Raw genomic sequence first — 13,996 nt, 5'->3', positions numbered from 1 at the left:
CCCCCACCACCCAAAGACTCACATTATAAATTGTGAAAATTTTACAAAATTTCATTTTATTTGTTCTTATTATTTGGTGACTGAATCTCATAAGCATTTCAGTATTGAGGCGTATTTAGGAACTATTGTTACTATTCAAGTATGTTTTTAAGTCACCATGTTTTGTACAAGACAAAGTTAGAAATGACGACAATTAAAGCTACTTGGTTTGAAAATAGTGATGGTTATAACATAGTTCTCAAATGTTGGGTTGCAAATAGGGTTTCCAACTTTCAAATTGTTTTAAAGGGGCATTTGCTAACTTCTCAAATTTTTAGAGAGGAGAAAGAAAGACCATTTTGCATGCACATGCATACTGTCTTACCATTAATATCCAGGCACCTGCATATCAATACTGTCATACTGTTATGACAGCCTCAATACTGTCATAAAGGCTAATACTGTTTGAGTTGATCGAAATATAATGTGGGACTCCATGGATGAGTTTCTCACTTGTATGCAAGATTCATGCAATTTTAAAAGTACTAGCACATTAATGAGCACAAGCAACATTGTGTTGGAGGTGCTGCAATACTGGTGAAATTCTTGTTTTGAGCTGAGCTTCTGCAACCAAGCAGTTTACATGAAATGAGGTTGGTGATAAACAGCTGCTACAAGTGTCATTTGAAGTTTGTACTGGAAGCAGGCCAAACTTGAAATGACACTTGTACACTTCAGATGACTCTTGTTTGTAGAGGTTGAATGGCTTTGTTGTTAAATGTAAGATTTGTTATTATTATTTGGGTGCTAACCTGAAATGGATGACTAATAGACTTTTATTTGGAGTGCCAGTAGACATAGTTTTTGTCTTTCATTTTATGGAAGTTTTTATAGGAAGAGATCTAAAAGGCAATTTGTTTGTAAAAGGCATAGATTTCATTTTTAGAAGGTTAATAGCAATTTGTATTTTATAGGTATATGATATATGTCCACCACAGTCTTAGAAACCTTTACCAGAGAACAGAATTGAATAAAAAGAAATTGAATTGCAGAGAATTTCATTGAGTTAGCATTAGCATTAGCATTAGTAGAGGCATATGATGCAAGAAAGCAAGCTTATTCAGCATCAGCCAAAAAAAAAAAAAAACCCCACTCCCATTTCACCCCTCCGTTCGTTCGAAATACCTGTCCAGTTGAGCTTTAAATTTGTTTAGGCTATCAACTTCAACAACAAGTGATGGAAGTCGGTTCCACCAACCAACCACCCGCTGGCCAAAGGCAAATTTCCGCACATCTATCCGACATCCGTCCTTCCGCAATTTGAATTTATGCCCTCTGAGGTGATTATTCTGAGCAAGATGAAATATCCCATTGGCATTGAGCATGCTCAAACCATTCAAAGCCTTATACACCTCTATCAGATCACCTCGCCGGTGCCTAGTCTCCAGACTCTGTAATTTGCAAAACTTAAGCCTTTCTTCGTAAGAGCAACCCTTTGTTCCATTCACTAATCTTGTTGCCCTTCTCTGTACCCGTTCCAGCAGCTCTACATCCTTCCTGAAATGAGGCCTCCAGACCTGTATACAGTACTCAAGGTGTGGCCTGACCATTGCCTTATACAAGGGAATAATCACATCCTTATCCCTGCTAGAAAAATTCCTGTATATCATTGACAAGACACCATGAGCTACTCTTGCAGCCCGTCTGCACTGCTCAGAGAACTTCATATCTGCCTGCACAATTACCCCCAGGTCCTTTTCATTCTCCACCACTGTCAGTGTAGTACCACAGAGTTGATACGTTGCTCTGGGGTTACTGTTTCCCATATGTAGTACTTTACATTTGTCAATGTTAAACTTCATTTGCCACCTCTCAGCCCATCTGTTCAACCTTTCCAGATCCTGTTGCAGCAGCATAGCATCAGTAGTGTCCTTAACGACCCTGCTAACCTTTGTATCATCTGCAAACTTGGACATTAAACTTGATATACCATCATCAATATCATTCATAAACACCGAAAACAACAACGGACCCAACACTGAACCTTGAGGAACTCCACTAATAACATTAGTCCACGTTGAGCAGTGTCCATTGATTACCACTCTCTGTCTTCTGCCACTCAACCATCCCCTTATCCATAGCAGCAATTTGCCTCCAATACCACTCTGCTCCAATTTGTGCAGCAGTCTTCCATGTGCAACAGTATCAAAAGCCTTTCTAAGATCCAAATATATAATATCAAAGTTATTCCTTGCATCCAGTTCTTTTGTGACTACATCATAGTATCCAATCAAATTGGTCAGGCAAGACCTGCCCTTAACAAAACCATGCTGCGTCTGAGCTATAACTGAATTCTTGTCTAGATGATCCTGCAGTGCTTCTTTAACCAGTGCCTCCATTAATTTACCTGGAACAGAAGTTAAACTAACAGGTCTATAAGTTATATGAGATTGTTACATAGAGTTTTGCTTTGTTATTGACTAGTTATGCAAGTGCATTGCATGATTGCGTGAAGTAATTTCACATTCATAACATACATAAAATAACATACAGTATATATATATATATAAACAAAATATTGATATGCAATTGAGAAGATAGGTGACTGGATTTGGATGAGGTTGATTACAATAGAAGCATTCAGCTTCTTCCCCAAACCATCCATTCCAGTCTAGACATTTCAAGAAATTCTTCATTGCTACTTATCTCATTTCATTTAAATTATCTGGCTGTAATGGATGCTCACCTGAAAGCAAAGATGCCACTAGTCTCCGATTTGTGTTCCTACCAAACCTCCAATATTGCAGTATTTACTATTTGTTTACAAACATCAGCTCGAGTGCTGATACTTTCATGAGAATTAAATGAATCTCAGTCTTGTATATGACTTTTGTAAGCTTTGATCAGATTTATAAGCAACAAGATGACTTTAGTTAGCTTTTAAAAGCCAAATTTAACCAGTTTGCTTTATTCTTCATATGGTCGTTTTATTTTTAGGTTTTTCTTTTTTTTTTTTTTGTCATGTTTAAATTTATTGTGTGGTGTTTCTGTTAGTTTATATTTAATGAAATATAACCACTGCACTTCAAGGCAGAACTAGACAAACATTTGGAGTGAATGGATGGGTGAAATTAGAAGGTTTTTTTTTTTTTTTTTTTTTTGGTTGATGATATATAAGCTTGCTTTCTTGCATCATGTGCCTTTGCTAATGCTAATCTGTTTGTTATTAGAGTTTAGTGTGTATAATTGGGCTGTCTGTGGTTCAGTGTTTAGTGTGTGTGTGACCACAAGTAAGGAGGTACTGGGTTAAAGCCCATATGCCCCCAGAAAAATTGCATGACCCATTGTGAACTGTAGTACTAGAAAACTTTTTTTTTTGGTTCTCCTTAATTCAGTTCAATTCACATTGAATATATAAGCTGTTCTAGTCCTGGCCATATCAAGAATAAATTGAAATAATTTATTAGTTATTTATTAATTTAAAGCATTATACAGGTGAAGTGTTTTTAACTCTGCATTTAGATCAGAGGTAACCTATGCATGCCGTTCAAACATTATACATGATTATTTATCGGATCCAAAAATATATGATAAGTATTTATTCTCTTGACTTAATATGATTTTATGCTTCACTATAATTTTCAAGACAATATTGTTTATCATAATATCTCATTCAGATGAGACAGTAGGATGAACAGCTATCGACTTTAATATGTTTTAGTTATAATTAATGCCATCTAAATTTCTATGAGCTAACCAGCGGTATAAACATCACTACAGATTTTGTTGAGCTTAAAAGAGAGATATTTTGTTGGTTAAATTTTTGAGAGAATTTTTAATGGAAGCAAAGAAAAGTTAAGACACTACAGATAGAATAAGTTTAAAAAGAATATGTGAGAATGTACAGCATTTTTTGGCTTATCCCATGATGACATTGATTTGTATGACATGATTATTTTTATTTCAGATGTTCACTTAAAGTAGTAAAATTTCTGGTGAGATTTTTTTCTTTTTAGATGCTTTTATTTATATATCAGAGTTGTTCATTCAATATTTATCACTTGTATTTGTAGGCAGCTTCCTTTTTCTACCTTTCCATAAGAAAATACTTTTACTGCTTTTATAACATTTCCAGAGTTTGTTAATCAGTTGTTGTTGTGCACAATGAGAAGTGATATTTATTTATTAAGACTAGAGTAAATCTACTGCTGGTGAGCCTCATATAACTTTTTTTATATCATTACAAGTATATGATTTTTTCTATAATCATTAAAAAGATCAATAATTTAAGTTGTAAAACCTGTTACGATTTTTAAAGAATAATCTTTAACATTCTGTCAGACATATACTGGAACCATTTTGGTGGCAGTTAATCCATACAAAGAGCTTAGTATTTATGAAACGGTGAGTTATCCTGATTTTTTCTTTAATTGTTACTGTTTTAAAATATAAAAAAGTAATAAGTGAACTTTCGGTCATTTAATATAATTGATTTTAAAATTTGACATTTCAGAAATGCAACCATCCAGTTCCATTTTTAGAGATTTTGTGACTATTTTTTTAATAAAATTTTGTTTTCACTTTTGAAAGAACTAATTTAGTAAGAGTTTGAAACCACTAGCATGGCTTTGTAATATATCTTATGAAATATCTTATTTCAGTATATATATATTTAATATATATATATATATATATATGAAATATCTTATTTCAGTATACTTTTTTTTGTATTGTGTTACTAAAAACTTTTTCTGTAGTTTTTTTTTTTTTTTTTACGTATATGATATTTAAAAAATTAAGAGGTATTGTATCAATAAAAGTTTTCTGAATTACCGTATTTGTTGGTTTATAAGACACTTTTTTTCCCTTATAAACACCTTAAAAATTGCCCTGTGTCTTAGAAGCTGAAAGTGGCAATACAGCATATGTGCAAAACCAAGAGTTAATGGATAGTTAACTACTATACGTTAGTACACTTTTCAATAATTACCAGACTGTTGTTGGAGTAACAAGTGAATTCCAGTTATACATTTAAGCCCTAATCAATGGCAGGTGCATCAAGAAAGCAAAATTATACTATCGGATTTAAGCTAAAAGTAGTACAATATACCAAAGAATATGGGAACAGAGCAGCAGAACGAAATTTCAGACCACCGCCTATTGAGAAGATGATTCGTCAATGGAGGAAGCAGGAAGTTTTATTACAAAAAGCTGATAAAACAAACCTTCTTAAAATTCCACCTAAATGGCCAAATTTGGAAGAAAACTTGTGTGGTTGATAGAGGGGAACCATGATATGACGCCTATGGAAAGGATGAAACATTCATCAATAGCACGTGTGTGAATGAGTGCTGAAGTCATGGCATGATGATGTTAAGACTGAAATTGTGATCAAGTCCTTTAAAAAATGTGGTATAAGTAATGCAATAGATGGCACTGAAGATCATTTACTGTATCAGAGTGACAGTGATACTAGTGAAGAGGATGATGATTATGATGATGCTGAGGATAATGATGATCAAGTCAGTAATGAATCTGAAGTTGAATAATACTAAAATAAGAGTAATAATCTTATACCTTTCTTTCCTGACTTTTGGGTTTTAATTTTATTGAATTTTAAATTTCCATTGTATTAACAATAATTTTTTTCAAAAGTTTTTTTCCCCTTAAATTTACTGTTTGAAAATTAGGTTTGAAAATTGAAGACGCTGTGGCATCTTCCACGCCGCAGCATCTTATAAGCCAACAGCTATGGTATTTACTTATTTTTATATCACCTGTGTGATATGGTACTCTTTCTACTAGTCATCCATTTTGTAAAGTTGCGATTCCTGTTGAGACTGGAAGAATTTCCTGAAGTTGATTTTTTGACTTAAGGATGCAGTTTGCTTGCTTCAGTCCGTGGGAGGATAAATATTTATCCTCCCCTGGGATTGGGGTAATTCAATACATAATTAACTGCATTTTGTGTTATTTCTGAAAAAAAAAAGAAGTTTCTGTACATTTACATTTGCCATCTATAATACTCAGATTCCTGGATGAAATCAGATTATCTGCTTGGAATGACACAAATTTTTATACTTTTTCTTGGATTAAGAATATCATATATGTAGCCTCCTTCACACCCAACCAATTAGGCTTTTATTTTTCCTTCTCTTATCATTATTTTTCTTCAGAACAATCATTATTTAAACCAGTGTGTAATGGACAGTTATGCTGCTTTACTTCATTGGACAGATGATCTGTGGCTTCATACATTAAAATCATACATTTCAAGTCATGCCAGCCTAATTAAGAGGCTTAATTCTGGACCAGGAATTTTTTTCAAGCTTCAGGACAGTCCAGATCGTGTATTCACATTAGCCAGGAATTTTTTTCAAGCTTCAGGACAGTCCAGATCGTGTATTCACATTAGCAGTGTATTGCCAGTGAATTAGCAGTGTATTTACTACATATTACAAGTTCACTGAGACCAGTTATTCATTACACAACTTTCTTCAACACTCTGTCAACTATTGAAAATCTCACAACAGGCTGATTTGAGTCATCTCTAGCAGCATGCACAAGAAACATGTTAATTGAGATGTTTTTGCAACCATGGAACTTGAAACTATTTAATATGTTGTTTGTTTGTTATTTGGTTTTTAGGAGCATTAGCAACTAAGGCCATATTGCTCCGAGGATATGCGGTGATCATTCCCTGACCTTTCCACATCCTCCGTATTTGGTGGTCATGGGTTCGAACCCCGGTCTAATCAAGAAGCGTGTGCTACGCACTGCTGCTCCTGCCCACCTGGCTACGGAGGTGCCTATTTAATATGCTGTTACAGATTATTGTGAATTTTGCCCAGTTAGTAACTTGATTGTTCTTTACAACTGCAAATTGACACTCATGAATTCTAGTCATGTATTTGCAATATAAAATAATATTCTGTTTTCCATTATAACACAGTTCCATTGCTTTAATTTGTTATCATCATATAGCAGTGGAATGTCACTCCATTTTTCTTCCTTCTGATTGTGTGCTAAAAATATCTTTGGATGAGCAAAGCAGACTTGCATTTCCAGTAAATTATAGTATGTCCTATGTTTTTCTTTTGCAGTTATAATTTTGCATCATGCTTGCTGTCACCTACTTGGGCAAAATATTTAAACACTGATGAGTATTTTAAGCGAAGCTAAATTTTTCTTATTTTTCTTAAAAGTGAAAATAGTTTTACTTAAAATTATTCAAAGCAGTTTTAATTGTTAGTTATTATCATTTTTTAAATTAAATAACTCACTGAAAGTATTTATCTTTAAAGGAATGGGTAATGAGGTACAGTGGCAAGAAAATTGGCCAGCAAGATCCCCATGTTTTTGCCATTGCTGAAGCTGCATACAACAACCTTCAGTCTCATGGTACTAACCAAGCATGTGTAATTAGCGGTGAAAGTGGAGCTGGAAAGGTGCGTATTAGTGTTAATAAAATGATGTAAGAAAGCATAACATCTGTAGCATTAGACTAAACAAACAAAAAAAATAAAATTCACATTCTCTATAATTGTAAACAATTATAGAGCATTTAATTATGTTTTTTATTTTATTTATTTTTGCCTATTTATTTGTTTAACTCTTTAAATTTAAATAAGCTTTTCAATTCTGAAAGGTTATGTAGGAGTTTGTTCCAGTAGGTAAGTACTATTTGGCTGAAAGTAAACTTCCTTAAATTTAGTTTGCACTTATTGTTAGTTTTGATTTTGTGTTTCCTAGTTCCTTCACTTGTGAGTGTATATCAGTATACAGAATTCAAGATAAATAAAAATAAACTTAATAAACCAGAAGAATTTATTTACATTCCTCTTTTGGCTATTATAAGATTGCATTCTTTGGAAAGCTTGTGGCATTTGCATTGGTCAAATAATTTTCCCCCCTATAATGTAGTTTCCAGTATTAATAAAATAATTTAGGAGTACAAAATGTATAGAAGTAAAATACTTTTTTTTCCTAAAAATGATGACATAAATCAGAAATGGCTCTTACTGCAGGCAAAATAAATAAGATTAATATTAAAAAAACAAAAAAAAAAAATCATTAAAAGTGAACCAAATATGTTTGGATTTTTTTTTTTTTTTGTTATCTTTTATCAGAGGAATGGATTGCACTAATGACCACTCTAATACTCTGCAGTTTATATGCACAGCTTATATACATTTCTTCACTGTGAATTAAATATATCTGGTTGGCAATAAAATATATAAATCAAGCAGTTTTATGTATCAAGCTGCTTGACTGTGGTTGATTGCTTGTCTGAGGCCCAAGGCCCAGTCATTTCTTTTCTGTAAACTCTTCCCCCCCACACACAACTGCTTTAGTTTGCAGCTGTTTTCAAATTATGAAGGACTTCAAAATTGATGATGAGCTAATAGAATATATTTTTCATCTGAGAATATACTAAAAGACTGCCAATCAGATATAGAAGCGTAAAGAGATGCGATAAACTGAAAGGACTTTGATAGTTAGTAGGATATACACAGCATTTAAAGTAAGAGTTGGATCAGGAAATGTCTGGGCAGCTTTCAGACATCATTTCAATTTTATTTTGCATAAAACCTTTATATTTACCTCCCTAAAAGTATTCACTGCCTACTGATTATTTCTTTCTATACACATATTATTGAAGAATGCTTCTTAAAATTTCACTGTTAATATTATTTGTTTGGAGAGTAATCATGCTAAAAAAATTAAACATGGAAGACAGTGTCTTTGATTTAAATAATCCTGAATATCCCCTCCCTCAAATTTTTGTAATCTATATATTTAATACGGAAGCCACTTTCTTTCAACAGTTAGTCTGAATGATAGGCTTAACCGATCGGGTTAGAAGTGGTCTCAAATTGAAGATATTTCTTTCTAGGTGTGCAGAAAGATGGTAAAATTTAAAAATTCTGAAATAGTTTTATTTTATTTTACGGAACAGGCCAGTTTTGTGCTACAAATGAGAATAGTTGAACATTCACTTCATAGATGGAGCCACAGGAAGATGTTAACTGTTTAACAAACAGTTGTCTAAGTTGATAAGGCATTTTTTTTTTGATTAACAATTTGCATGTTCGCACAATCATGTCCTTTGTTCTGGAAAAAAAAATTAAATAATAATAATAAAACTCTGCTAGCAATTGCAAAATTTATGGGTACAGCTAGCTGTTGCCATTGCATACGATAGGCCTAACCGATTTGGTCTGAAATTGAAGATATTTCTTCCTAGGTATGCAGAAACATGGGAAAATATAAAAATTCCGAATAGTAAAAAATTCGAACAGTTTTATTTTACAGAATGGGCCAATTTTCTCAGCTAGCACTGCCTACCTTAAAAGAAAGAATAGTTTTTTTATTTTTCAGAAATAAGAAAGGATTCAATGTGTACTGGCTTACATGCTCACGACCAAACACAGACTACATTTCTTTAGGATAGCTAGAGAAAACTCTGCTACCAATTGCGAAACTTTTGCAAGGGGTACTGCTAGTACTATATTATGCTACAAATACATAACTTTGTCTGATTGTTGTCACTACAAGATGCTTTAAGTAAATGCTAATTTACTAAGGGTTGAATTTAATTCAGATATAATTAAATTCTTAAACTAATTAAGATTATTAGTCTTCATAATTAAATTCACATATAGTGTATTCATACTAGAAATGAATTTAATATTAACTATGTATAGGGAAAGAAAGTATATTTTTACTTTAGTTAACATCAAAATATATACTGAATAGCCAAGACGCCTCCGTAGCCAGGTGGGCAGGAGCGGCAGTGCGTAGCACACGCTTCTTGATTAGACTGGGGTTCGAGCCCATGACCACCAAATACGGAGGATGCGGAAAGGTCAAGGAATGACCACCGCAAATCCTCGGAGCAATATGGCCTTAGTTGCTAATGCTCCTAAAAAAAAAAAAAAAAAGAATAGCCACTGAGTTTAGGGTCCTGAGCTGGATATCAACATTCTTCTCTTTCTTGGTGATTCCTTTCTGCTTCTACTTTCTCTCTCTCTCTCTCAGGGTAACTCGGGAATTTTTTTTTGGCTGGTGCAGCATAAACCTCAGGCTTCCTTGCACCATATGGCTAATAATAATAATAATAATAATAATTGTGGCATGGTTTTGACGTATCAAAACCATGCTACAGGGATGCTGGTCCATGTTGACTCATTTTCTTCTGCACTTATTGCAAATTGGGTGGTTGTGCTTTTTTCACTTTGAAGACCTTGTTCCGCCTCATCCAAAGTTGCTCAAATGGATCGGGATCTGGTGAGTGGGGGAAGCCACCATAATAGGTTAAATTCATCCTTATGTTCTTGGAACTAGTTCTGTATAATTCTGGCCTTGTGGCATGGTGTATTATAGCTGTTGGAAATCCCATTCACAGTTAATTCACCTGGTTGGAAACAGTTTCCAGATAGCCAGTACCATCCAAATGTCATCAAGTGGCCCAAATCAAGAGGCCCAAAATGTGCACCAAAATAACATTCCCACACCATTACACTGCTACTTCAGTTTGCATTGTTGACAACTGGTGGGATGGATACATAACATGATTTTTTGCCACAGTCTTGTCCTCCACTAGCATAAAATAGCATGAACTAGGATTTGTCAAATCAGGCAATGTTATGTCAATCCTCCACAGTCCAGAGTTGGTGTTCTTAAGCCTACTGTAACTGTACCTTCTGTTTTTTTTTATTTTTTATTTTGCTAAAAGGAGTAGAACCCAATTTGGTTGTTGACTGTGATAACTCAGCCAAGATGAGGTACAACAAGTTGCATATTCTGAAATGGCTCTTTTCTGAAATGGCTTTTTTTTGTTACCATTGTTGTTAATGCGTTGTCATTTGACAGGCTGTATCCTTCCTTTTACTCTGAACAAGGCTCATCAGCTTCCATTGTCCATTGGTTTCTCCCACTAATGCTGTTTCCAATGATATGAGTATAATTTTTTTTTAAATGTCATTTAGTTATTGGACCAATCTATACAATCAAGACATAGTCATAATTGAACATCCCAGACAAAATGCTGGCTGTCATGTCTATGTATCTGCTTTATATTACATGGTATAAACACATGATGCTATTACCGAAGGTGCACTCCATTTCATTAAAAGGGCAGGTTCAGGTGTATCTAATAAAGTGGTCATAGTTTTGCTCCTAATAAGTAATAACATCTTTTTATATTAGCTAGGGTTAAAAATTGTCTTTAGTTCTGTATAATTAATTCTATTATTACTGTGAACCTTTTTTAAAACTATTATGAATAATATTTATTGTTATATACTTTTTATATTATTAATTTTTTTTATCAGTAAATTTAATTTTTTCCTTTTTATTTACAGACTGAAACTACAAAATTTATCTTGCAATATTTGTGTACTGTTACAACTAATGTATCTACCTGGATTGAACAGCAAATCTTAGAAGCAAATACTATTCTGGAGGCATTTGGTATGCTAATTTTTTTTTTTTTTTTTTTTTTTTTTTTGAGATCATTGTAAATTGAAAATGTATTAATATGTGAGCATAACAAATGACAGTATTTTTCGGAAATGATATACAAAGTGAATTGTAATACATCCCATAAAAAAAGTTCTATAACAGAAGCATAGACTAGAATAATTTTTTAAACTATAATTATTTTGACAGAGCCTTGGGTTAGTTAGAGTTTTATAATGCAGATAAATGTCATATGTTTGACAAAAGATTCTCATTTTTAACTCTTAAAATAATTTTTTATTACCTTTTTTTTTTTTTACAAAACTTTGGAAGTTTGGGTTAAGTTTTGCATTTTGTGGTAAGCAGCATTGTTATTTATTTAGTTTTGTCAACTATTGTGACTCATTTATACTACAATTAAGAGAGAGAGAGAGAGAGAGAGAGAGAGAGAGAGAGAGAGAGAGAGCCTAGTTAAATAGGTCAAGGGAAAATCCTGTCATTATGTTTCTAGTAAATGTGAACATAACAGTAGGGTGTTCCTTTTAGTGGAATGTAATCATGCAGGATAAATATTAATAAATGTTGTTAGAACTCAGGACTGCATTATGAATTGACAAATGATTGTTTTGAAAGTATCTTTAATGTACAGTGTATATGTGTTAATAAAGTTTATGACAAAGATGCTGTAAGTCAAATGCCATCATTTCTTGTTTTTTAAATTGGTGGAAATACATCACTTTTATTTTCCTATTTTTGTGATCACCAATTTATTATTCTGCATAGGTGGAAATCTCCATAGTTTACCTGTGGTATTAGTACTAACCATATGATATAAGGAAGCCCAGACTAGACTTTTTGCTGCACCAACTAAATAAATAAACTACCAATGTGATATGGTAGTTTATGGTAGATATCCATCCAAATGACCTTTGAATTTCTCAAAGATATCAGCCTCAACTGCTTAGCCCTTCCAGGTTCCACAGTGGATATAATCTTTGTTCCTCTCCACATCTGATGAAAAAGGCCTGAGTTTGCGTCCCATAAAAATTCCTTGTGTCATCACTATTTTCCCAATGTGGCTGAATTAGTTGGCCTTAAGTCAGGGTTACATGATTTGTTTTCCTCCCAAAAACTTGGTTTCTTCATCCAGCAAACAAGAAAATTGGCCACAGGATTCCCAATTTAAATTAGTTGACGATGTTATCAAGTCAACTTAATCTAAGATAATTCTAAAAGTTAAACCTCCCAGTTAGAACAACTAATACTGACATAATAGTGCTAACAGAAATGATATCACCCAGAAATAAGGGACGATAAGTTTCACTATGATGTGTACAGTGCATTTAGGATTTTTGTTATCAAAATATCCTGAGTGTGGTATAAGCTTTTGCAGATTAAGAAGTTATATATGCTAGTGGACTGTATATATGTGTTAAGAAGTTATATATGTATGTGGTGTGAGTTAGTTAGAATAAAGTATAATGAGAGTGAGAATAATCTACAGACCAAAAGATCATGAAGATTATGATAAGAGCCTCCACATTCAGATGAAATGAGCAAGAAAAGGTGATTGTCTTGCTCTGGGTGATTTCAATTTGCCTTAAACTCACCATGTTGAACAAAATTTTTAAATCAACTAGAACAACAAGAATATTCTATACCTGATCATCACCCACAAACAAGATGGCACATAGGACTGATAGTACAGGAACCATTAGCAGGGAGTGATCACTGCTACCTCTCTCCATGATGAGGTGAAATCTAGCAGTTGTTAAAGGCAAAGGAAAGATTTCAGAAAAAAGAGACGGTGACAGCTTAAGATGCTACACGGCCACTATCAACTGAGGAGATAATGCACAGAGGGTGAATACATCATATATGGAATACCTTCAAAGCAATAGTCACAAAAGTTGTGAATGCATATATACCATTAAAAAAAATAGCACGAGGATGATGATGAACTTGAGATGCATGAGTGATGAGCTAGCCAGTTTAACATAACAGAAAAAGATGGCATGGAAAGAATGATGAAAAATATTGAAGCCTATAATAGCTCCAAGTTGATCTGCAGTAGTATCCCAGAAAAGGATAGGCTGGAAAGCTGATTATGAGAAATCACTGACTAAGAGAGCAAAGAATAGGACAAACATTTTCATGTATGTGAATATAAAGAAGAAAAGGAGGAGTTAAATTAGTGTTGGGAATGTCTGATACTATTGTGAATGAACTGAACAGGGTATTTTACATCAATATATAGATGTAGACCCTTTATGGTGAGTAGAAATTATATGAGTGAAGGTAGTAACATAAAATTAGTAATATTGAAATAGCAGAAAAGGCCTAAAGGTGAGTAAAGCTCCTGGAGTTGATGGCATATATCCAGCAATTCTTGGGGTGGCAACAGTAAGATTAATTATGGGTGCATCAATGGACTCGGGAGAGATTCTTTTGGACGGAAGAAATGCCAATGCATTGTCAATATATAAAGGTGGATATAAGAGCAAATGGGTAACTATGGCCCAGTCAGTCTGACTTCAGTAGAGAGAAAATCATG

At 33.5% G+C, this 13,996-nt stretch overlaps 1 protein-coding gene across 4 annotated transcripts in view; it reads left to right on the top strand.

Moving 5' to 3' along the window:
* Myo81F (unconventional myosin 81F) overlaps positions 1–13,996 on the top strand; it is a 326,469-nt gene that overhangs the window by 86,369 nt on the left and 226,104 nt on the right. For all 4 annotated transcript variants that reach the window (XM_090376766.1, XM_090376764.1, XM_090376763.1 and 1 more), the window contains exons 3-5: positions 4,321–4,383; positions 7,284–7,427; positions 11,346–11,454. In XM_090376766.1, coding sequence (XP_090232892.1) covers positions 4,321–4,383; positions 7,284–7,427; positions 11,346–11,454 — 316 coding nt within the window. The remainder of the gene's footprint in view (positions 1–4,320; positions 4,384–7,283; positions 7,428–11,345; positions 11,455–13,996) is intronic.

This window comes from Mastigoproctus giganteus, chromosome 6, assembly GCF_048544385.1.
Source record: "Mastigoproctus giganteus isolate SK-2022 chromosome 6, ASM4854438v1, whole genome shotgun sequence".
NCBI classification, from domain to species: domain Eukaryota; kingdom Metazoa; phylum Arthropoda; class Arachnida; order Uropygi; family Thelyphonidae; genus Mastigoproctus; species Mastigoproctus giganteus.
The sequence above is the reverse complement of the archived record's forward strand: the minus strand, read 5'-3'. Positions and strand labels throughout refer to the sequence as shown.